The sequence below is a fragment of the Schistocerca cancellata genome, chromosome 3, assembly GCF_023864275.1.
Source record: "Schistocerca cancellata isolate TAMUIC-IGC-003103 chromosome 3, iqSchCanc2.1, whole genome shotgun sequence".
In the NCBI taxonomy this organism is placed as follows: domain Eukaryota; kingdom Metazoa; phylum Arthropoda; class Insecta; order Orthoptera; family Acrididae; genus Schistocerca; species Schistocerca cancellata.
The window spans coordinates 605384211-605410220 of NC_064628.1; the positions used below are offsets into that span (position 1 = coordinate 605384211).

The 26010-nt window shown below is 42.1% G+C and overlaps 1 protein-coding gene across 1 annotated transcript in view; it reads right to left on the minus strand.

Annotated features, from left to right (window-relative positions):
* LOC126176459 (carbonic anhydrase-related protein 10) overlaps positions 1-26010 on the minus strand; it is a 1153190-nt gene that overhangs the window by 372578 nt on the left and 754602 nt on the right. The window contains exon 6 of the mRNA XM_049923616.1: positions 12408-12474. Coding sequence (XP_049779573.1) covers positions 12408-12474 — 67 coding nt within the window. The remainder of the gene's footprint in view (positions 1-12407; positions 12475-26010) is intronic.

Genomic DNA, 26010 nt, shown 5'->3' on the forward strand with positions numbered 1-26010 from the left:
AAAAATAATTTGTAATTTTTTCTTAATAAGGCATTCAGCCGTTACTATAGCTTGTTACCGTTTTGATTGTTAAGAAATCTTAGTATTTGTTAATGTGTAACTGCCTTCCTCACTTGTAATTCAGGCCTTCAGCCGTTGTGTATTCTGAAATTGCTGCTGGCCTTCACCCGTTAATTGTTTTTAACATTGCTTGTGGCTTTCAGCCGACAATTAGTTTCAGTTCTGTCTTGAAAAGGCCTTCGGCCGTTACTATAACTTGTTACAGTTATTAAGATTATTAAAAGGGTTTTTGGTATTTTTTAACGTGTAAATATCCACATTTTTGGTAATTAAGGCCTTCAGCCGTCGTGTATTTTAGAAATTGCTTCTGGCCTTCAGCCGACGAATAATTTTGAACCTTCTTAATCTGGCTTTCAGCTGTCGATTGTGTGTAACATTGCTTGTGACCTTCAGCCGTCAATAACTTGCAATTATTCTAATAAGGCTTTCAGTCGCCAGTGTAGTAAAATCTTTTAAAAATGGTTGTTGAGAGTTTTGTTTTTTAAAAATAAAGTGTCTGTGTTTTCTGTGCAACCAACGGTAACTGATTAGGCCCCGTCCACACCTTTCCTGCTTTCCCTAAGTCCCAAGTCTCACTACTCTTTCTCACGAACAAACTCCCGGAGCTTCATTTATGCAATGCAACTGGGAGTGGGGGTTACGTTTCCGACATCATGAAGACACATGGCAGTCATAGCGCCCGACTCGCGATAAAGTTGGTTAACCGACCATTAATCACCAAGCGATTGCTCGAGCGAAATAATCTTCTTCTACTTTGGTGCAGGGCCACTGCCATTGACGTATTGATTTGATTGCTGCTCCGCTTGTAGTAGGAACAGTTGGACCACGGTCACGTAGACGCCATTGAGTCGGAATGCAAAATCATTTGGACTAGTTTTTAAGCGGCACTAATACTGAACAATTTTGCCAAAATTGTATGCTCCGTGGAGAAATGGCTAGAAACTAATGTCACTTAAAAAACTGTTTGCGCATTTTCCTTCGATTGGCAGTCAACAATATCGTTACCGATTTCTACGTTCAGTGATGCGCCAAAGCTCTAGGAAGACTGCCTTTCGCGAGACTGAGCGCTGCTCGCGGCGTCGCAGGCACGTGACGTGGTGAGGAAAGTATACAGGCTGGCAGAGAAGGATGGCGAATAATTCTACCGACGATACTAACCTCAAATGTGGAAATCCACTGGCACAGTCGACTTTGATGTTATGGTGCCGCGTCTTGGAATGAGCATCTTAGATTGGCGAAGCAGGTCGCCTATTCGTATGCTGTTGTCGTATAAACGGGAAATGCTTCGAGGGTGGTGAAAGCACGAGTAGGCGACACGGTGTTGGATGTCCACTTCTCATCATGGAAATTGAGGTCCGACTTGGCCGCTTTTTAAGGCAGGAGAAGCGGCGATCTGTGAGAGACAGATTAAAAAGCTGGAACAAGCGCAAGTGTTTCGGAGTAAACCGCTTTCCGCAGAAGACGATCCTTACGTGTACCCATGTGGATCCGACGACATCGTCAATAGTGATTGTAGTGCAACGAGGTCTTCAATATTGGACCGTGGAGACGTGTCGCTTTGGTTGAGTCAAGATTCTTGTTACACTAGGTCTGTGGCCGTGGCTGGATACACCGACGTTAAGGCGGAAGGCTTCTCGGTACACACCCCATCACGGATGCAGGCCTTTGGGTTCAACAGTATGCTATGGCAGACGTACATCTGAGCTCCCATGTGACTTGTCTTAGTAACCTGAGGCACCAAGACAGCTGTGGGCGACGTGTACAATACTGTGGGCCACCTGCATTGGTTCAAACTTGGTATCTTCTCCGACGATGATGACATCTTCAAGCAAGATAACTGTACATTTCACAAGGCCAAAATTGTGCTACAGTGGCATGAGGGATATGATAGTGATTTTACGTTGACGTTGGCCATTAAGTTTACCTGATATGAGTCCTATGTAATACATATGGGGCCGTATCGAGCTCCCATCCCGCTCCCATATAGCACCCGTCCGAATTTATAGGAATTGAGCGACCTGCGGCGCTGTGTACTCGAAAAAGCTGCCAATGAAGTGTCCAATCCTTGCCACGCGAGGTCGTTGATGTATTGCATTCGAATGGTCCGCCTCCTCATCTGACAGTAACACACTCAACAACCAAAATTATTTGTTACGTATATTGCAAAATCTGTCTTCTCCTCTACTTTTGTGCCTTATGGCACCCACAGGTACCATGGTAATTACTCTACGAAAAATTTACTTATATATTATCATTCTGTAGCTTCTACGACTTGGAGTTTCCCACATATAGCTTTCCATACCAATTCTGCGGAGAACCTTTTCATTTCTTGTTTTACTGTGCTAATTAATTTCTAGTATTCTTTGCAATATAACATCCCAAACCCTTCCATCTTCCGCCGTTTTTCCATACAGACTCATCCAATCATCGCTCTGCTCCGAACGCACATTATCAGAAATTTTCTTCTCAAAAGAGGCCTGTGTTTGGTATCTGAAGACTTCACTTGGTGAGAAATTTCTCCTTTGACATATTCTACGCTCAGTAGACTCTAAAGCAGCCTGTAATTCCTTCTCTCCTTCCTCAAATGGGGTAGGAATGTTATTACTAAATCTTATCGCTTATGTCCTGTCATACTGAATTTTTCTCATATCTCAAACTTTCGGTTATTTCCTTCATTGGTTCTTCGATGTGCATCCTTACCATGAGAGAAAGAAGATTGGATTAATATTACTACACATGCGGGTCACGCAGGTAACGAATGTGTTTGTGTAACAGAACTTCAATGCGTCGTTCTGGTACGATTATTGATGGACACAATTGCTAAAAATCACGTGCAGCTCAAAAACATGACACTTAATAGTGGATACTATGAACCTACTGCACACAAAAAATGTTCAAATGCGTGTGGAATCTGTTGGGACTTAACTGCTAAGGCCATCAGTCACTAAGCTTACACACTACGTAACCTAAATTATCCTAAGGACAAACACACACATCCATGCCCGAGGGAGGACTCGAACCTCCGCCGGGATCTGCTACTGCACACAGTTTCCCTGCAAAATTACTGGTTGATATCGACTGCATAGCGGGTCTTGCATTATCTCGGTTGAATGTTGTCGCCCTTTCCAGTCGTCGATCCCTTTCATACAAGGACACTCAGCATTTCTTGATAAGAAAGTTGTGACGCCGTCCCTTTTCCTCCGCGCACTAACCTAACTCGGGAAAGTTCTTTTATGAACCAGTCGGCCAGTAAGGAACCTAGGCACATCTAGTTAGTCATCGACCGAGGAGGACTCCACAGGAAATCGGGAACTGTGTAACTATCCCCGTAATTATCCAGTATCTCCCGATGATTTCCATTCCCGTGTTAGTATATCTGACTACAAAGAGATTGTCCAGAACGAACATAAATGCTCCAAGTCTGGTGTAAAATCACCGCTTCCTCAGAATAACTCACTTGCATTGGGTAACCGAATTCTTATTTACGATAGTAATACTCTTGTTCTCCGTCCCGAAATATCCCTGATCAGTCCAACATTAAAATTCAGTGATGAGTTTTCACTATCGTTTTAGAGTACGATATACTATACGACTTGCAACAAAATTTAAAATCGAAGCCACTGTATTTTGCCTTAACTTATAGAGACGAGCGTCAATTTAAGTCACTTGCGGGTCTTTATAATGATCCAATAATCTCAATAAACCGATCTAATGTATTCGGTGCTCGAAGGTTATTGCAGAACAGCAGTGTCATATAACATACACTCCAGGAAATGGAAAAAAGAACACATTGACACCGGTGTGTCAGACCCACCATACTTGCTCCGGACACTGCGAGAGGGCTGTACAAGCAATGATCACACGCACGGCACAGCGGACACACCAGGAACCGCGGTGTTGGCCGTCGAATGGCGCTAGCTGCGCAGCATTTGTGCACCGCCGCCGTCAGTGTCAGCCAGTTTGCCGTGGCATACGGAGCTCCATCGCAGTCTTTAACACTGGTAGCATGCCGCGACAGCGTGGACGTGAACCGTATGTGCAGTTGACGGACTTTGAGCGAGGGCGTATAGTGGGCATGCGGGAGGCCGGGTGGACGTACCGCCGAATTGCTCAACACGTGGGGCGTGAGGTCTCCACAGTACATCGATGTTGTCGCCAGTGGTCGGCGGAAGGTGCACGTGCCCGTCGACCTGGGACCGGACCGCAGCGACGCACGGATGCACGCCAAGACCGTAGGATCCTACGCAGTGCCGTAGGGGAACGCACCGCCACTTCCCAGCAAATTAGGGACACTGTTGCTCCTGGGGTATCGGCGAGGACCGTTCGCAACCGTCTCCATGAAGCTGGGCTACGGTCCCGCACACCGTTAGGCCGTCTTCCGCTCACGCCCCAACATCGTGCAGCCCGCCTCCAGTGGTGTCGCGACAGGCGTGAATGGAGGGACGAATGGAGACGTGTCGTCTTCAGCGATGAGAGTCGCTTCTGCCTTGGTGCCAATGATGGTCGTATGCGTGTTTGGCGCCGTGCAGGTGAGCGCCACAATCAGGACTGCATACGGCCGAGGCACACAGGGCCAACACCCGGCATCATGGTGTGGGGAGCGATCTCCTACACTGGCCGTACACCACTGGTGATCGTCGAGGGGACACTGAATAGTTCACGGTACATCCAAACCGTCATCGAACCCATCGTTCTACCATTCCTAGACCGGCAAGTGAACTTGCTGTTCCAACAGGACAATGCACGTCCGCATGTATCCCGTGCCACCCAACGTGCTCTAGAAGGTGTAAGTCAACTACCCTGGCCAGCAAGATCTCCGGATCTGTCCCCCATTGAGCATGTTTGGGACTGGATGAAGCGTCATCTCACGCGGTCTGCACGTCCAGCACGAACGCTGGTCCAACTGAGGCGCCAAGTGGAAATGGCATGGCAAGCCGTTCCACAGGACTACATCCAGCATCTCTACGATCGTCTCCATGGGAGAATAGCAGCCTGCATTGCTGCGAAAGGTGGATATACACTGTACTAGTGCTGACATTGTGCATGCTCTGTTGCCTGTGTCTATGTGCCTGTGGTTCTGTCAGTGTGGTCATGTGATGTATCTGACCCCAGGAATGTGTCAATAAAGTTTCCCCTTCCTGGGACAATGTATTCACAGTGTTCTTATTTCAATTTCCAGGAGTGTATTTTTAATTTTTTAATAATTTTCTGCATGGATGTTTCCTGGCAGCTGCCCATCCCCTGCCGCTGGTACTGACCAGCTAATCAGTTCGCCGATCGTTTAGCTGCAGTGTCGCCGCGTAACTTACACTAATCTTTTTGTAACAGTTTATTACTGCCGTTAATACAAGAAGGTCTCCCGGTTTCTGACAGTAATGGCCGCTGCTCATCTGTTCGTACAATTTCGTATTCGAACATGCCGATTCAGCGTGACCTCTAACTATCTGAATTAAAGACGGCCGATATAGTTGGGCCGTCAAGAAGTCTGTGATACAGGACTTCGTCCGAATTTAATATCAATTTGATTAAAGTGTCCACTGTTTAATTGAGCAACATGCCGCTGCCCGAGACAAATTTTTATTCCTTTCGGTATATGTGAGTCTCTTCAGTATGTTTAGTGCATCTATTAGTATAACAGTACTGCTCCTTCTGCAAGATATGCCACATTTTACTGCTTCCGTAATTGGTTCCACGTAATGCTAAAGAATATGGGCCGGCCGGAGTGGCCGTGAGGTTCTAGGTACTACAGTCTGGAACCGCGTGACCACTACGGTTGCAGGTTCGAATCCTGCCTCGGGCACGGATGTGTGGTATGTCCTTTAGGTTAGTTAGGTTTAAATTAGTTCTAAGTTCTAGGGGACTGATGACCTCGGAAGTTAAGTCGCATAGTGCTCAGAGCCAGCCAAAGAATATGGCAGAAATATTTCCGTAAGAGCTGAGTGCTTCTGTACTAACATTTTTCTGTCAGTCCGTTTCAATCTGTGTCACTTACTGAAAGATGGTATTAAGCAACATTCTGGCTTCTAGATAGATCTTTGGAAAATGTTTGTTTGAATAATATTATCTCTGTAGCTAAACCGAGCTAGGGATACTGGTAAGATTTCGTGTTTTGTTTTACTTTTCATACAAGGCTCACCAGTTGAATGATTTCATAATGAGAAGTATTATTGTATTTCCAGTACAATAGTCACGTTTTACGACGATGTCTGTCCATTAATTAATCTTTAGATCGTCGCGTGATGGACTTCCGAAACGCGTTTCAACACCGGTACGCGTGGTTTACCTTCTTGATACTCAATAAGGTTACATCAACCTCCACATGCAGTGTATCTCTTAATGTGGTTAGCGTCATCCAGTATTTATTCAAATTCAACGATAGTGTTGTTATCGAATTTATTTCGTAATCGTCGTAAAATGTGCATTCATAATCGAAGGCTGATGTCACGTGAGTAGTGTACAAGGTGAGCAGAACTTCAGATGAGCTCGCTACCCTGTACCGGTCACAGACCTCTGTCTGGCCACACATCTCAACACATTAACCGTTGTTTCTTTCTATGGAGAAATGTGATTTATCTGAACACTTCACGGTAATATAGATCCCTTCCATTGCCAGCATCTCATCTTGAATCCTGAACAGGATAGTGAATCCATCAACATATACTGCGGTTGTGTGTCTGTTGATAGTACTTACGGGGATATCTCCAAGCTTTTCTCTTTCAGCCAAATTCTCAACTTTGATACGGTTTAATCTATTAGTTGAATGTCTCAACGTGGTAGACTGCCGTTTACAGACAAATATCCTATAATAATGTATTTCGTCAGTTGTCGCTTAGGTGTGTGAAAATATCAATGCAGAACTTCGATCAGATAAACAAATATATTCAGGTGGTATAAAAGTCACCTGAGTATCTTACCGCGTCATAATGTAAAAAACTATGTCAGAGGAAATATCTACAGATTATTTCAGGTATCCTATACACAGCTGTAGCTGTAGCTGTACATATTTTCTGTGCGATTAAGAGAGACTGATTTTACGGACCATGACGGGTGCAATGTGGACCCCGACTGCTGGTCAAAGCAGGAACATACAATTGCGATCTTGTGATGCAGGCCATCCTCATCTTGGAAGATCGGAGTGTCACAGTATGTCACGATGAAGTACAATTAAGGACAAAACTTGATCGTCGATAATTCTGAAACTGTTGGCGTTAGTGTTCGTTAGAAGGATGGGTAAGGGACTGTTATTGTGTCCCCCCCCCCCCTAATATTTACTATCTTCTTCTCATGATCTCTTTGTAAGACAAACTATGGAGGCAGCCGCATTATGGCACAAGCTTCCTAGAACACCGGTTGCCTGATTTTATACAACAGAGTTTTGCTGGAGATTTCCTGCAATGATACTAACGGTGGTTATCTACATTCGTTATTTACCTGCTGCGATTCCTGTTCGATAAAGACTTCATTGGAGTACTTGACACACAATCGTATTGTACGCGTTTTTTTTTTTTTTTTTTTTTTTTTAGGTGATCTTCACATTCTCAGAACAAAATGTGCTATCGCCACCACAAAGGGGACATAACACAATCAGTCTAGATTTGGGTCGATAAAGTTGAAAGTCGCCTGCTGTTGCACACTATTCATGCTACGTATTTATGTGTATATCGATAAGTAGTCCTTGCCCGTCTCAAACAGTTTTCGTTACTTATTCGTCTGCTAGAGCAGCTTATCTCTGGGTGGAAACTCCAAGATATGTCTTAAGCATATCGCGTAATCTAGAAATGCTTGGCTACCAGAATCGCTCAAAAGAGCCACGTGGTCGGAGAACAAAGCGACACATTTGGCTCTTCCGCTTCGTGCTGTGCGGACTTGCCAATTTGCTTAGTATAGACATTTTGTCTTGTGGTAAAGAAACGAGTTCATTCAAGCCACGCCGTTGTGATTATGGCGAGGCATAAAAAAAACCACAACCGGTTCTTTAGAGAATCGAATTCTCATGTTAACACGTCATATAGCAAATACGTAGTAAACATTAAAGTTATTTCCTTGTATCATTTTGTGGGTGGTACATTTTATAATTCGGGGAGAGGTTGGTGGGGGGGGGGGGGGGGGCGTCAGTGGCAAAGTTCCATACAGCTTTGAAATTGTTGGAAGTCGCTAAAAACTGTCATGCTTTAGTATTGGAAGAATATAATCTGGATAATTTGCACGCCGTGAATTGTGCTTGGTTATTAATTTCAGAACTTGACTTATTGTGTTAAATCTGTAACGTCAGATTATACCCCAACCTGTTTCCACAGCTGTCCACAGTGGACTATATCAGTATTGTCCCGTTTCTACAAAAAGCGGATATCCAGTAATGAATCAGAAACAGAGGATCCAGCGTGTGAAGTTTTGTTGGATGGACTGTATTGAGTGTACGACTATACGAAGTGAACCATGAAGTTTACCTGGAATTAACGTAACTTCTAATGTCTAAGTCGTGTATATCATATTGTATACCAAATATGTAGTTACTGAGATATGCCTAGATGGTTATACCAAAGCCAAATAAATTAAAGAAAAAGCTTTTATTGAGTAGATTTTGACAGCATCTTAAATTCGGTTAATAATGGAATGTAACATCGAAAATCAGATATTTGGGGACCCTGGAAGTCGTTAGACAACTAGCAACTGTGAAATTTCCCGGTTTAGCCTTATAGTGATGCAGATAGTTACTTGCTTGCGCTGCATTTGTGTCGTGCTGCCGTGTAAAACATAAGATTTATTTACGGAAGATAAGAGTTGTCTTCAATAAGTAATGCACATCTTTTTTTCTAGGCCAATTTCGGTTGAAACATTGCGGAATCTGTTGTGAGACATCGTGTAATACTCCAGCTTCAGCCCCTGTAGTTTCATGAAGTTCTATAACTAGCGGTGGTACAAGCAGCCTTTACAATGGCGACTGTAACTGAGATGCCTTCCAAGCAGAGAACTGCTACTGTCTTCCTTATGACGGAAAACCAGAGCATTGCAGATATTCATAGACACTTGTAAAATATCTACGGAGACCCCACAGTGAACAAAAGCACGGGGAGTCGTTGTGCGAGGCGTCTGTCATCACCGCAACAGGGTCACGCGAAGCTGCACGACCTGCCGCATGCCGGCCGGCGGCACACATCTGTGACTCCTGAAATGATGGAACGTGCGGACACTTTCATTAGAGGTGCTTGGTGGGTCATAGTTGAACACCCTGCTGTTCAGCTGGATGTCTCTGTTGGTAGTGCTGACACTCTCGTCCACCAGCTGGGGTACGCAAAGCAGTGCGCCCACCGGGCTCCCTTCCGCCTAACAGGTGACCGTAAAAAGCTACGAAGGATTTTCAACGCCAAATTGCTTGCGTGATACGAGGCTTCTCGTGACAATTTTTGTGCCGAACATCGTCCCAGGCGATGAAAAATGGATTCATCACTTCGATCCCGGCGGGGTCGGGGATTTTCTCTGCCTCGTGATGATTGGGTGTTGTGTGATGTCCTTAGGTTAGTTAGATATAAGTAGTGCTAAGTTCTAGGGGACTGATGACCATAGATGTTAAGTCCCATAGTGCTCAGAGCCATCACTTCGAACCAGAAATAAAATGGCAATGGAGCGGCGTGACACTACCTCTCCTCTAAAGAAAACGTTCAAAGCCGCACCCTCAGCTGGTGAAAGCTTATTATACAGGGTGATTCAAAAAGAATACCACAACTTTAGGAATTTAAAACTCTGCAACGACAAAAGGCAGAGCTAAGCACTATCTGTCGGCGAATTAAGGGAGCTATAAAGTTTTATTTAGTTGTACATTTGTTCGCTTGAGGCGCTGTTGACTAGGCGTCAGCGTCAGTTGATGCTAAGAAGGCGACCGCTCAACAGAAAGCTTTTTGTGTTATTGAGTTCCCTCAGCTCGAACAAGAAGCACAACAATTCATATTTCAGCAGGATGGAGCGCCACCACATTGGCACTTATCTGTCCGTAACTACCTGAACGTCAACTACCCGAGGCGATGGATCGGCCGCCAGGCAGCCCGTGACAGAGCACTTCATCACTGGCCTCCAAGAAGCCTTGATCGTACCCCCTGCGATTTTTTCTTATGGGGGTATGTTAAGGATATGGTGTTTCGGCCACCTCTCCCAGCCACCATTGATGATTTGAAACGAGAAATAACAGCAGCTATCCAAACTGTTACGCCTGATATACTACAGAGAGTGTGGAACGAGTTGGAGTATCGGGTTGATATTGCTCGAGTGTCTGGAGGGGGCCATATTGAACATCTCTGAACTTGTTTTTGAGTGAAAAAAAACCTTTTTAAATACTCTTTGTAATGATGTATAACAGAAGGTTATATTATGTTTCTTTCATTAAATACACATTTTTAAAGTTGTGGTATTCTTTTTGAATCACCCTGTACTATCCTCGGAAAATTGAAGAAAAGTCTTCAGCGTGTTCGTCTCCATAACAACGCAAACGAACTTCTCCTTCTGCATAACAATCAAGGCCTCACGGAAGGCTGCGCCTTCGAGAGGAGTTCACAAAACCTCATTGGACTGTGCTTCCTCAACCACCCTATGGCCCGAATCTTGAACCTTCGACTTCTATCTGTTTCGCCCAATGAAGGATGCAATGCGCGGGAATCAGTACGTGGGTGATAGGGAGGTTATTGATGGAGCGAGACATTGGCTCCGACATCGATCAGTAGGGTGCTACGATGCAGACATACACATCCTGCCAGTGTGGTGGCGTAAGGCCGTCGCATTGAACGAAGATGACGTTGAGAAATATTGTTTTGTAGCCAAAGGAGTGGGAATGGTATGGTGTATTGAAACTCTGAATAAAATCAACCTTCTTCCAGAAAAAGGGGTGTTGCCGTACTTACTATACGTCCTACGTACTTTGTAGTCGTCTTCAGCGTGGCTAATATTAGCTGTTTGTGCCAGTTCACAGTTTCGCTGGAACAAGGGGCAGTTAATATACAATTTCTGTTCAGTCATGTGGGCCTGCCAGTTAAATATCTCCTTGTTTTGCATAAATTGGATAATTTCGTTGGCCTTAATACGAATGTAAGATGGTTTTCCTCATCTTTTGTAGATGTACGTTCATATAAAAACAAGTGATCTGTTGAAGGGCACTTGTGTTTGAAACAAGAGATTTTGTATTCACATTCAGAACAGTGAATATTCAGTATTCATATAGTTTTCGAGTCTTACGAACCAGGTAACTTTGTGTTGCGGTGGAACTTCAAGGCTCATATCTTCTCGTGAACTCACAGGTTAAAGTACAAAATAAAGACAGTACTTAATGACCCTGGAATCTTCCATTTTTTTGCTGTGTCTATCGATTAGATAACTATGTTGAGTTTCGTCTGTGTACCTCAACCCTGTAAAAGATAAAAAAATAGTTTCGATCGTGAAAGAATGGAGGCATACTACTTACATCCGTTCTGGCATGGACGTAAAAGTACCAGCTCGAAAAGAAAACGAGCTGTTTCTGTTGGCGGTAAACATAAGTGATTCAATTATTGTCAAGTCCACGGTGAAAGACTATATCATCTTTGTTGGTTAAACAAACGACTCAGCTGTTTTTATTTTCCTGTTATCAAACTGACGCAGCTGTTTATATTCAAATACTATTAAGCTATTACTTGAATTGTAGAGGATTTTCAGTTACTGCAAATTTCCAAAGGGCGATTAAAATCCTGCCACTTACAAGAATAGGTACAGATTCTGAGTGGTGATTTGGGATGCCAAAAAATACAACAGTGTTTTGTATTCCATTCACCTTCCCTGCTACTGATTTTATATATTTGTCCATTTCTTATTATAACTCATAAATACGTAAATGATGCGACTAGAACTAAACGTTTCCTACTACTCTTGTAATCGGGCACTACCGGCTGCAGTTTCATCTTAATAGCACTATCTTGATCTTATCCACATTCTAATAACAGTTGCCCGAGCAGAGCAAATAGTCTCACCATAACTAAACAATGGATGTTATCTAATTAAAAAACTGAAGAAATGCATACAAAATGGAGTCTGCCGTAAGTAGTGACTCACTGGATAAGAAACATTTGAAAAGTAATGCTGTAGCTTTATATCAAGGTGTATTTATAATGTTCTGACGTGTTTCCCAAGACACTATACTTCTTATAATTGTGTAATTTGCACTGTATTTTAAAACAAAAACGTTCTAAGCTATAGTTATATTCAGATTTCTCAACTACAATATGTCCGTTTTGAAAGTCTATCCGTACCATTCTCGATAATATTATTATTAACTAAGTATTATTATTGTTATTCGGAAATACAGAAGCTGAAGTAAGTTATTTACTCACCTCCATGCCTAATTTTGTCCAGTTGGTCTGTCAGTATCCTCAGCTCAGGATTCGACAAATCTCCGAGCTGAAACATACGTAAAAGCAGAATTAATCGAATCGTTATTTTAAGGCTTTAGCGGTCATTTTTTGTTTTTTTATGGCCAGCTACAATGTAATACAAACAGTAGCGCATAAACCAACGAAGCACGCAGTAAACCCTACGTGACATAAAGCCCCATTTATTTAACGGCTCTTAATCGATGCCAGCATGCTGTAGTTTTAATTTGCGATTCGTGCGTTTTGCAACTGATACAAATTTAGACCAGCACTGGAATTAGGCAATTAATGCGCAGTCGTTATCAAATTTATAATGTTATTTAATGAGATCGAGTTTGAATATCGGTGAAATAAACCAAACGATATTAAAGCGAACGCTTTCCCCATATGCACCCGGTAACCAAGTTGGTAGGATGCAATCATTTTCCTGAAAATTGGATTCACCAGTAATCAGACCGTGAGGGGCAAACAAAATTTAATACGGGGAAATTTTATGATGATCCTCCAGTAGCTTCCTAGGCTTTTAAATCGCTATCTGGCATGTATCTCTGTCGTTGTTCTTCATTAAAAGAAATTTTCCCCTTCTCTGAGTTAGTAAACGTCCTGCTTAATTTCTCTTGATTCTTACTTTGCGACGTCTTACCGTTTTTTTTATTTTTATTTTAAAAGAGCTGAATATTTCTGCTTGCTAGCAACTAATTCTGAGGGGAAGGATGGCTCAAAGCTAATGTCAAGGAAATCACGTAGTTTATGTGACGTCAACCATCGTCCGTGTTTCTGCGTGTCTTGAATGTGTTTGTTTGAAGCCATGTCTGTGCTATCTTATGAAAGATTTTTCAGCATTGCCACTTCCAAATTCAAGCGACCTGATAAGAGTCAACTCAATTTGATTTTAGGATTACCAACGACAATATGGCAAAACAGTAACGGGTCTTCTAAAGCTTGAAACATACAAATTTGAAACCATTACTCCCAAGTAAAACTAAATGTATATGTTAATTGACAATTATGACAGAAATGCATATTATCAAACAATGGACCAATGCCTATTCGAAAGGAAAATTTAATTTTGAATTGTGCAGTTAGTATTATGCTGTTTGCTCAAATTATAGTTTGATATTATCAGTATCGTCACACTCTGCCCAAATTTGTCTCCAATTAATTAGGTCCTGTGGAGAGTAACGATTTTTTAATTGAATTACATGATACGGCATGTAACTGAGATATAATCACAAAAGCAGTGGAACTTTCGCTATTTCTAGAAATATCCAAGAAACACATTTCTCGTACATCAGACGGCAGCATTTCAGAAGATTCTTCTGTAGACCAGGATTTTGGTTTCAGTCACGTGGTTCCGAGAACATTCTTTTCCTGTAAGTTTGCGATTCCTATGAGAAACTTTCTTCCAAAGTAAATAGAAAGAAATGTGTGTCTACATCTACATGTGTCCTCTGTAAGACATTGAACAGTGCATGGTGGCAGGTACAAATTAACAGTATTAAGATCATGCCGACAAACTTCACTACTCCACCCTTGTAAATGGGTAAAACCAAATTACTCTTACATCCCTCGCTATCCAGCCTAATAAATCCTAACTTATTCATAAGGTTCCTGCGAGAAACGTAACATACAAGCATTACAGCAGCCCTGCGAATACTAGTCATGTAAACGTAGTAACAGAGATCCGTAGTAAGAATGTTACATTTCTTCTTAACAACTCTGTTTCGGTTCCTTGATAATAATCTGTTACATTTCCATGTGTGCTGCACAGATCTGCTATATTCCTAGAAACATGTCTCTCGATTAGTTCTGCATCTACCATCAAGCCTACTTTATAAGGGCCTTAAGCTCACAAGTAGTACTCTATAACTGACAGTGCTAATATCGTATACTTCTTTGTAGTTACGACGCACTTTCAACGAACAAATCTTTATACCTGAACTCCAAAATTAGTCCCTTCCTATGCTTCTAGACACTTTAGAGGTTCAAGATATCTACCACTGTTCCTGAAAACAAGTGCTATCTAGTTATTCGTCTATGTTACATCATTACTTCAAATTTACCTACTTGTTAAGGGAGCTGACGCTCAGAAGAACAAGTGGAAATAGTGCCCCAATCGTTTTACATTTTCTTATTTGACTTTCCACTTTTTCATTCCTGAACAGGTGCTCCCGAATCTATCCTTCCGTTTCACCAAGAGTATTTACTTCCTCCTCCTCCATATAACGTAACTCCTTTAATCCATCACTTACCTCTCAATAGCGAAACCCACATACATCGCAAGTCACAGTGTAATTATCCTGCAAGACCCTCTTCAAATGCCTGATACCATAATACCTGCTCATTTTCCTATTCAGCAACATTATTTTATGTTTTTGTTGTGGTCTTCAGTCCTGGGACTGGTTTGATGCAGCTCTCCACGCTACTCTATCCTGTGCAAGCTTCTTCATCTCACAGTACCTACTGCAACCTACATCCCTCTGAATTTGTTTAGTGTATTCATCTCTTGGTCTCCCTCAACGATTTTTACCCTCCACGCTGCGATCCAATACTAAATTTGTGATCCCTTGATGCCTCAGAACATGTCCTACCAACCGATCCCTTCTTCTAGTCAAGTTGTGCCACAAACTCCTCTTCTCCCTAATCCTACTCAGTACCTCCTCATTAGTTATGTGATCTACCCATCTAATCTTCAGCATTCTTCTGTAGCACCACATTTCGAAAGCTTCTATTCTCTTCTTGTCTAAACTAGTTATCGTCCATGTTTCACTTCCACACATGGCTACACTCCACACATATACTTTCAGAAACGACTTCCTGACACTTAAATCTATACCCGATGTTAACAAATTTCTCTTCTTCAGAAACGCTTTCGTTGCCATTGCCAGTCTACATTTTATATCCTCTCTACTTCGACCATCAACAGTTATTTTGCTCCCCAAAAAGCAAAACTACTTTACTGCTTTAAGTGTCTCATTTCCTAATCTAATTCCCTCAGCATCACCCGACTTAATTCGACTACATTCCATTAGCCTCGTTTTGCTTTTGTTGATGATCATCTCATATCCTTCTTTTAAGACACTGTCCATTCCGTTCAACTGCTCTTCCAAGCCCTTTGCTGTTTCTGAAAGTGTTACAATGTCATCGGTGAACCTCAAAGTATTTATTTCTTCTCCATGGATTTTAATGCCTACACCAAATTTTTCTTTTGTTTCCTTTACTGCTTGCTCAATATACAGATTGAATAACATCGGGGAGAGGCTAACACCCTGTCTCACTCCCTTCCCAACCACTGCTTACCTTTCATGACCCTCGACTAGTATTACTGTCATCTGGCTTCTGTACAAATTGTAAATAGCCTTTGGCTCCCTGTATTTTACCCCTGCCACGTTTATAATTTGAAAGAGAGAATTCCAGTCAACATTGTCAAAAGCATTCTCTAAGTTTACAAATGCTAGAAACGTAGGTCTGCCTTCCCTTAATCTAGCTTCTAAGATAAGTGGTAGGTCAATATTGCCTCACGTGTTCCAAAATTTCTACGGAATCCAAACTGATCTTCCCCGAGGTCGGCTTCTACCAGTTTTTCCATTCGTCTGTAAAGAATTCGCGTTATTATTTTGCATCCGTGACTTACTAAACTGATTGTTCGCTAATTTTCACATCTGTCAACACCTTCTTTCTTTGGGATTGGAATTATTATATTCTTCTTGAAGTCTGAGGGTATTTCGCCTGTGTCATACATTTTGCTCACAAGCTGGTAGAGTTTTGTCGGGACTGGCTCTCCCAAGGCTGTCAGTAGTTCTGATGGAATGTTGTCAACTCCCGGGGCTTTGTTTCGACTCAGGTCTTTCAGTGCTCTGTCAAACTCTTCACGCAGTATTGTATCTCCCATTTCATCTTCATCTACATCCTCTTCCATTTCTATAATATTGTCCTCAAGCATATCGCCCTTGTATAGACCCTCTATATACTCCTTCCGCCTTTCTGCTTTCCCTTCTTTGCTTAGAACTGGGTTTCCATCTGAGCTCTTGATATTAATACAAGTGGTTCTCTTATCTCCAAAGGTCTCTTTAATTTTCCTGGAGGCAGAATCGATCGTACCCCTAGTGAGGTAAGCCTCTACATCCTTACATTTGCCCTCTAGCCATCCCTGCTTAGCCATTTTGCACTTCCTGTCGATCTCATTTTTGAGACGTTTGTATTCCTTTTTGCCTGCTTCATTAACTGCATTTTTAATATTTTGTCCTTTCATCAATTAAATTCAATGTTTCTCCTGTTACCAAAGGATTTCTACTAGCCCTCGTCATTTTACTGTCTTGATCCGCTGCTGCCCTCACTACTTCATCTCTCAAAGCTACACATTCTTCTTCTACTGTATTTCTTTCCCCCATTCCTGTCAATTGTTCCCTTATGCTCTCCCTGAAACTATGTGCAACCTCTGGTTTAGTCAATTTATCTAGGTCCCATCTCCTTATATTCCCACCTTTTTGCAGTTTCTTCAGTTTTAATCTACGGTTCATAACCAATAGATTGTGGTCAGAGTCCACATCTGCCCCTGGAAATGTCTTACAATTTAAAACCTGGTTCGTAAATCTGTCTTACCATTATATAATCTATCTGATACCGTTTAGTTTCTCCAGGGTTCTTCCATGTTTACAACCTTCTTTGATGATTCTTGAACCAAGTGTTAGCTATGATTAAGTTATGCTGTACGCAAAATTTTACCAGGCGGCTTCCTCTTTCATTTCTTACCCCCAATCCACATTCACCTACTACGTTTCCTTCTCTCCCTTTTCCTACTACCGAATTACAGTCACCCATGACTATTAAATTTTCGTCTCCCTTCACTATCTGAATAATTTCTTTTATTTCATCATACATTTCTTCAATTTTTTCGTCATCTGCAGAGCTAGTTGCCATATAGACTTGTACTGCTGTCGTAGGTGTGGGCTTCGTGTCTATCTTCGCCACAAGAATGCGTTCGCTGTGCTGTTTGTAGTAGCTTACCCGCATTCCTATTGTTTTATTCATTATTAAACCTACTCTTGCATTACCCGTGTTTGATTTTGTATTTATAACCCTGTATTCGTCTGACCAAAAGTCTTGTTCCTTCTGCCACCGAACTTCACTAATTCCCACTATATCCAACTTTAAACTATCCATTTCCCTTTTTAAATTTTCTAACCTACCTGCCAGATTAAGGGATCTGACATTCCACCCTCCGATCCGAAGAACGCCAGTTTTCTTTCCCCTGATGATGACGTCCTCCTGAGTAGTCCCCGCCCGGAGATCCGATTTGGGGACTATTTTACCTCCGGAATATTTTTCCCAAGAGGACGCCATCATTATTTATCCATACAGTAAAGCTGCATGCCCTCGGGAAAAATTACGGCCGTAGTTTCCCCTTGCAGTCAGCCGTTCGCAGTACCAGCACAGCAAGGCCATTTTGGTTAGTGTTACAAGGCCAGATCAGTCAATCATCCAGACTGTTGCCCCTGCAACTACTGAAAAGGCTGCTGTCCATCTTCAGGAACCACTCGTTTGTCTGGCCTCCCAACAGATAGCCCTCCGTTGTGGTTGCACCTACGGTACGGCTGTCTATATCGCTAAGGCACGCAAGCCTCCCCACGAACGGCAAGGTCTATGGTTCATGGGGGGGGGGGGGGGGACATCATTTTAATGCGAAGAGAATATTCCGTTACATCATATTGTGTGTAGATTAAGTACATTGGTGTCCCATACAGAAAAACAATGCGTACCGTTATGGCATCTAATAGTCAGCTTCCGATGCGAGGAAATCAAGTAAATGATAAACAAGGAAAAGAAAAGGGTGTTCGACATGGATTCAGATTTAAATTGCTGTTCATGATCAATACCGAAATAAAGAAGTTTAGGTAGCAGGAATTTTGGAATACTTTCATACGGGCAAAAAATGTTCCAGTGTGTACTTTGATGGTACATATCACAGTTTTGAGATAAGCTTACATTAGATTCTTGATCTGTCACCAAGCTGTATTCCTGCATACACGAGGTGGCAAAACTCATGGGACGGCGATATGTACACATGCAGATGGCGGTAGTGTCGCATGCATAAGGTATAAAAGACCACTGTATTGGCGGAGCTGACATTTTTACTCAGGCGATACGTATGAAAGGATTTCCCACGTGATTATGGCCGCACGACGGGAATTAACAGACTTTGATCACGGAATGGTAGTTGGAACTGGATACAGGGGCATTCCATATCGGAAATCTTTAGGTAATTCAAGATTTCGCGATTCACAGTATAAAGAGTGTGCCGAGAATACCACATTTCAGACATTACGTCTCACCACAGACAACGCAGTTGCCGACGGCCTTTACTTAACAACCGACAGCTGCGGCGTTGGTGTAGAGTTGTCAATGCTAACAGACAAGCAACACTGCTTGAATTAATCACAGAAATCATGGAATCATGGGACGTGCGACGATACTACGACAGTGCGGCAAAATATGGCGTTAATGGGCTGTGGCAGCAGACGGCCAAAACGAGTGCCTTTGCTAACAGCAAGACATCGCCTCTCATGGGCATGGCCATATCGATTGGATCCTAGACGACTGGAAAACCCTGGCCTGGTCAGATAGCTCCTGATTTCAGTTGGTAAGAGCTGATGGTAGGGTTCGAGCATAGCGCAGACCCCACGAAGCCTTGGACCCAAGTTACCAAAAGGCACTGTGCCGGCTGGAGATATGTCAGTGCACGTAATGGACTGGGTTCCTTGGATGTTCGGCTGCTTGGAGACCATTAGCAGCCATTCGAGTGCCTCATGTTCCTAAGCAACGATGGTATTTTTATGGATGACTATGCACCATGTCACTGAGCCACCGATGTTCGCGATTGGTTTAAAGAACGTTCTGGACAATTCGAGCGAATAGTTTGCCCATCCAGATCGACCTGAGCGAGTCCCATCGAACATTTATTGAACAAATCGAGAGATCAGTTCGTGCACAGAATCCTGCACCGAGAACACATACGTAATTATGGACAGCTATGGATGCAGCATGGCTCAATCTTTCTGCAGGGGACTTTCAGTGACTGGTTGAGCCCTTGCCACGTCGAGTTGCTGTGCTACAAAGGGAAAAGGAAGCTCGAAAGGATACTAGGAAGTATCCCATGACTTTTTTAACCTCAGTGTAACGGGGCATCTATGCACACTAAGCGGTGAAAATGCCCAGAAATCAGTAGGCCCTTGAAGGAAGTTTTTAATGCTCCCATATCTTCATTTTATCATCTACTGCATTAAACGGCCGTTAAGGTCTACAACAGACAAACCAAAAGAAAGAACCACAATACAAAGGCAACAAAAAATCGGCATACCACAAAAAATTGTGAAAGAATACATTAAAAAACCAGAATAAAAAAAGAAGAGCATGTATGTTCTGTAGATGGTAGTCCATCGCTGCAGGTCTCTAGTTTCATCTTCCACAGCTGTCGGCTCAATTTCTTTGAGGACTGTTAATAACTGATCCTTCCATGGCGCCCTCGGACTCCCTTTGGGCGTTTTTCAGCAAGCTGAGAGGGGAGGAACCGGTACGGGAGGGATCCATAAGCTCGACGTTTGTGGCCGAACCACTGTAGTCTCTTCTACCATTATATTTGGTCAATGTGTAACTTTACAAACCGCTGGCACAAATCTTTATTCGTTTTTCGATATCCTTTACCATGTATGGTCGAAGCATCTTCCTCTTAAAGGCACAGATTATTTCTTGAGTTGTTGCTGATGTCGCTGAGGTTTCACAATCATATGAGAGTACCGGCAATACCAGTGTCATGTACAGCTGGATCTTATTCTTCTGTGCTATCAGTAGTGACTTCAATGAATTGTTCAGACCAGAGAACATGCGACTAGCTTTTATTATTCACTGCTTCTCGCGTCACATCCATTTTATTAATCACTGTGAATCCCAGGTCCTTGGCCGACCGGAGTGGCCGAGCGGTTCTAGGCGCTACAGTCTGGAACCGCGCGACCGTTACGGTCGCAGATTCGAATCCTGCCTCGGGCATGGATGTGTGTGATGTCTTGAGGTTAGTTAGGTTTAAGTAGTTCTAAGTTCTAGGGCACTGATGGCCTCAGAAGTTAAGTTCCATAGTGCTCAGAGCCATTTGAACCATTTGAGCCAGGTCCTTGAATACTTGAACTCGTTCAAAGCTATGCCCGTCCAGCAACAATGGAAGGAAGAAGAACTTTTCTTCGCATTGTGGAGAAATCGTGAACTATCATATCATTATAGCTGTAGGGTGTCACCAATAATCACTATATTTTCAGCAGTTGCCAAGATTGTGTCTGCTACTACCCTCTCCATTTCTCCGATTCGACCAGTGTCATGACTTATTTTTTCCAATTCTAAGTTGAATAGCTTTGGCTCCCATAGATCTCCTTGCCTCAACTCATTTCGAATACTGAATGGTGGCGATAACAGGTTTTGCCGAACCGTACCTGACAAGTAGATTGAGAGGAGCAAGATGTAGTCTGATGTATCTCGATAGGATGTAAATTTCCTCTAACGTTTTCCATAACATGGAGCGTCGGTGCTGTCATAAACTTGTAGAAAATGAATGAATATAAGGTGCAACTCCCGATCGAGATCGTAAAATTGTTCTATCGCCTGCCTCACTGCAAATGAGTGCTCAAGAGTAGATCGTCCATGGTCAACGCCACATTAACAGAGGCCTAAAATTCCTTCCGCCAGTGGTTTCATGCGGTTTAGCAGTAGCCTTGTAAAGACTTTGTAACCAGTTTCAATTAATGAAATCCCTCGGCAATTGAACATTTATGTAGCATCACCCTGCCTGAAAATGGGACATACAGTTGCTCCCTTCCATTCTTCAGGAATTATTTCTCCTGTCCACATCCTAAATATTAAAAGCATTAAAGGGTTCATCAGTGTCTCACCTCCCAAGTTGTGATATCAGTACCAACTGGAGCCTTGCTATTCTTGAGGGCGTTTAATCCAATACTGATCTCTTCCTCTGATGGATCAGGGACTTCCACTCTGTCAGACTGGGTCCGCATATGTACTGCCGCTGTTGGAAAGCTATGATTCAGTCAGTTTTCAAAAGGTCTTTTAAATAGCTTGGCCTTCTCTGATGGTGATACGACTCCATCAGTCTCATCCGTTAGAAGCATTCTATGTCGTCGGTAGACACCTCCGTCAAATCTTGTGGCCTGAGAAAAAAGGAGAGTTATCTTATAGGAGGAGGAGGAGATTAGTGTTGAGTATCCCGTCGATAACGAGGTCATTAGAGACGGAGCACGAGCTCGGAGTAGGGAGGGTTGGAGAAGGAAATCGGTGGCGCCCTTTTAAAGGAAACATCGCGGGATTTGCCTGAAGCGACTTAGGGAAATCACAGAAAACCTAAATCAGTTTTTCCAGACGCGGGTTTGAACCGTCGTCCAGCCGAATGTGAGTCTAGTGTGAGTGATCCTGTAATAATATTAATAAATAATAATAATAGTAACATTGGAAAAGCTATTCATATATTCTTGGTATTTTTTTATGTTCACACGCCTGACAACAGACGGACCATTCCGACACATGTACAGCCGCAGATGCACCTTGGCGAACAGCAGTTACTGCTACGAGTCCAATAGCATTGCATCCAACACCGCCAGCTGGCGGTCCACCGCGTTTTGAGTAATGTTGTTTTAAATGTGGGCGTTTTAATGGAACGTCGGTTTAACCCGGCAATAAAGCATCCCGTGTTGTTTCGCACTGCGGTGAACGTGGCACGAGGCCTCTGGGGTGGGACGGAGTGTAAATAAAGTGCAGTTGCCACGGACGCGTGCGTACACTGCGTGTTACATGTTGCCAGTGTAATTTCACATATCTGCCACACATCAGTAAACATTCAGTCGCCACAAAGTATCTGATTATTGTTATAACTCAAGTACGCTGTCTGAATTGAAATAGGTAACACAGTTTGGATGACACAGTGTTGCTCATATCGCCCCCAGAAACGAGAAGACTTAATGTTACTTACAACAACAGTACTTCACACCGACATTATGATTAATACAGGATCAATTGATTATTCCTTGTATTCACATAATCTCTACATAAATACTCCGCAACTCAAGGAACAGAGGGTGGTGCAGGGTGTTACACACCATTATTATCGATTTTCTGTTCTGTTACGTCCATGCAGTGGGGAAAAAATGAGTGTCTCAATGCCTCTGTACGCTTCCAAAACTCTCTTACCATATTCTTATCACGCCAACGCGAGATACACAATGGCCGCAGCATAGGAATTGCGCAGTCCTTTTCGAATGCAGTATCTGTACTTTTACAAAAAGTTTTTTTATCTAGAAGTGTGTCGTATTTCCTCCAGGAATTCCCAGTTCAGTTTCCTCAACATTCCTCTTACTTTGTTTTATGAACTATATTGATCTGTTAACGACCTTCGACCGTGTCTCGATGTCATCGAAAACTGTTCTACAGTCGCTCTTGTATAGCATGATGCCATGTCCTTTACACATCCATTGCACTGTCACAGATCCCCTCCAACTATTCTAAGGCTTCCTGAATGAAATATTAATAACTAGGAGCTTCTGTAGTTCTCAATGGCCTTTCGTAGACATTAAAATTGTTGTGAGTCAGTTTGGAATCTTTCTTGCAGAGTCAATTTTTGTGAGTTGAAGCATAGTTTTGAGAAAATTCCCCAACTTCTAGTTTCGGGATATCATGTGGTGAAGACTTTAGAGCTGACGGAGGAGGTATTTCTGGCTGATAAAAATGTGCCACATAGGTGGAGCATAGTGTTATTAACTTCATTAATTTACTTTTGCTTTTGGGAGAAAGATAGTTGTGATTCTGAAAGGTTTTGTGCGAGGAACAGAATCTGAGGTAGTGGTTGATAGAAAGATTATTAACACTATTTGGACGTTTTTGGAAATTCAGATTATGCTTTTAATGAAAGTAGTACATTTTTAAATATTTGAGTGCTACAATGTCATTTATCAATTTTTATTGTATTTTAGCGTAGATTTTCTGATTTTCATGCTAGTCTTTAGTACTGAGAATAAATTTGAACGGTAAACTCCATTTTCATGATAATTAAGAGATTTGTAAGGAGTTGCTGGAGGTTTAATGGGCGTTTTTTTAATTTCTGTATTGCAGTGAAACTTGTGAATTTTTTCTAGGATTACGATACTGAGGCTACCCCTGAAGGTTGTTACGTGACTATTGGTGATTACATTGTTCGATATACGATGAAGAAGATTACACTTAATCATAGGGAAACGAGAATGGCGTGTTTTGGATAAAAAAAGTCAGGAAAGAAACGACAAACCACTGGCACATTCTGAGTCTGGTATTCTGTGCAGTGCTGTTACTCAGGAAAGAGTTAGTGGGCCAATAGGTGATTCACGCAATATGTCTGTCAGTTAATTTAAGCGGGTTGGGACCAGTGATGTTACTGCTGTCAATCAAGAGATCAATTAAGTCATGAATGAGAGATCAATTGTGTCTCATGTGGTTCAGCCTATTGAGTCTGCTAGTAGCTATGATATTTCAGTAGGTGGTGTTGCAACTTGTACTGCTTGACATAGTCTAACTGAATGGCAGGATATTCCATCCCCTTTACTAACTGTCTGCAATGAGAATATGAATAATTTATTGCTGGAATTATTGAGAGAATTTAAGGAACATGAGGATAATGTAAAGGAGTTATGAGATGATTTACCACAACTTTGTGAAAAGGTGGAGAATACTGAAAAATAAAGCAATGACAATAATAAAGAGCCGAGCAAGGGTTTATCGGAGGTGATAGACACTGTTATGAAGGACTTGATGAGAATTCTACGAGTGACTTAAAATGCTTAACTTTTTTGTTTACAAGTAAGAAAACTCCTTGGGATTGAGATGCCCAAGTACAGGAAGGATTTGAGGGTGTGTAAGAAGTTCTTTTGGAGACTCCACTCATGTTACATGCTGATTTAAGTAAATATTTTAGTTTAAGCTCAGATACTTGTCAGATGGATCTTCGTGCTGAGCTGGACAAAGAATCTGAGGTAGATGGAATGATAAGTCATCATACTGTTGCATTTGAGAGCCAGGTGTTCATCAAGTATCAAACAACTATTCAGTGAGCGAGCTTAAGGCTCTAGCTATTATGTAAGGTTTTATGAAGTTCATGTGTTATTTATTCAGTGAGTTGACAAAGGTCTACGCATATGACTGAGCTTTAGAACTTCTAATGAGAAGAAAGTTGAAATGTTATTTAGTCAGGTGGAGATTGTATCCAGAAGAGTTTTACTTCACCAATGTGTACATTCCTGAAAAAGATAGCGCTGTAGCTGATGCTCTGTCAGATGTCTTATTGGACAGAATCATGAGCCCAGGGCGGGTGTTAAAGAAAATGAATCCAGTGTCGGTTTCTTGCAGAATGTAACATTTGATCATTTCATTGCAACTTAGCTTGAGAATACTGCTCAGGAGCAAGTTAAAAAACGGAAGGAGATGAAGGCGAAATGGCGAGATCGAGACAACGTTGGAATCAGGCAGTTTAACTTGATGATGCTTCTTTCAAGAGACTAAATGGAGATAGTTTGGAATGTCTGTTTCTTATTCTTGACGAGTAAATCAACAAACTGATTTGGATTTGAGATATATCCACTTTAGTGTAAAGAAGGTTTTCACAAAATTTGTGAAATATACTGTTTTTGGAGTTCCGTACATCAGTCAGTCGAAATGGGACACTTACACGATCATTTTGTTGTCTGTCTGCCTGTCTGCCTTTTAAGAACCTTTTTCTCAGGATCAAGTTGAGGTATCTAGTTGAAATTTATGTCAAATGTTAAGGTCTGTGGTCCCTTGGTCGTGAGTAACATTTAAGCCACAAAGTCAATGAAATTACCTGATCTGTCCATTTATGTAAAGCATTTTGTTACTCGCTAACTTACTTGTCCAAACCTATACATGAACAATAATTAAGTCTGCATGTAATCATCGAAGTACAAATCTACTCGCACTTGTCCATTTATTTCTTAATATGTAAAAATGCATTCACAAGTTCTAGGCTACGTGCAGTCCTCGTCAGAATGTGAAACTGGTGATGGTATTTCATCAAGCACCTTTATTTCCAATGATTCTGTCGAGATTAAGACATGTTGCTGCAGTTTGTTTGGTATTTTTCGAGGAGCTAATCAATATTATAACAGAGTTCCTGCTGATTTTGATTCGACTTTTTTGTCTCACTCATTCCTTTGAAGAGAGATACAAGTCGATCTGTCTCATGATCATCTCTGAACAGGTCCAGCATAAGGTTCGTCATGTTGACAGAGTAATATCAGACAATGGTCTACAGTTTAGACCAGTAGTCTGGAAACATGGTTTGCATAATAGAGGTTTAAAAATAGTATTGATCTCATCCTCCCATCCATTATCAAATACCTGTGAGCATTTCATGAAAGAGCTTGGTAACCTATGTACGCTTCATCGTCATTGATGTCACAAATCTTAGGATTCATACATACATTTGGTTGAAAGAGTCATAAATGAGCCGTGAAACATATGTAAACGTGTT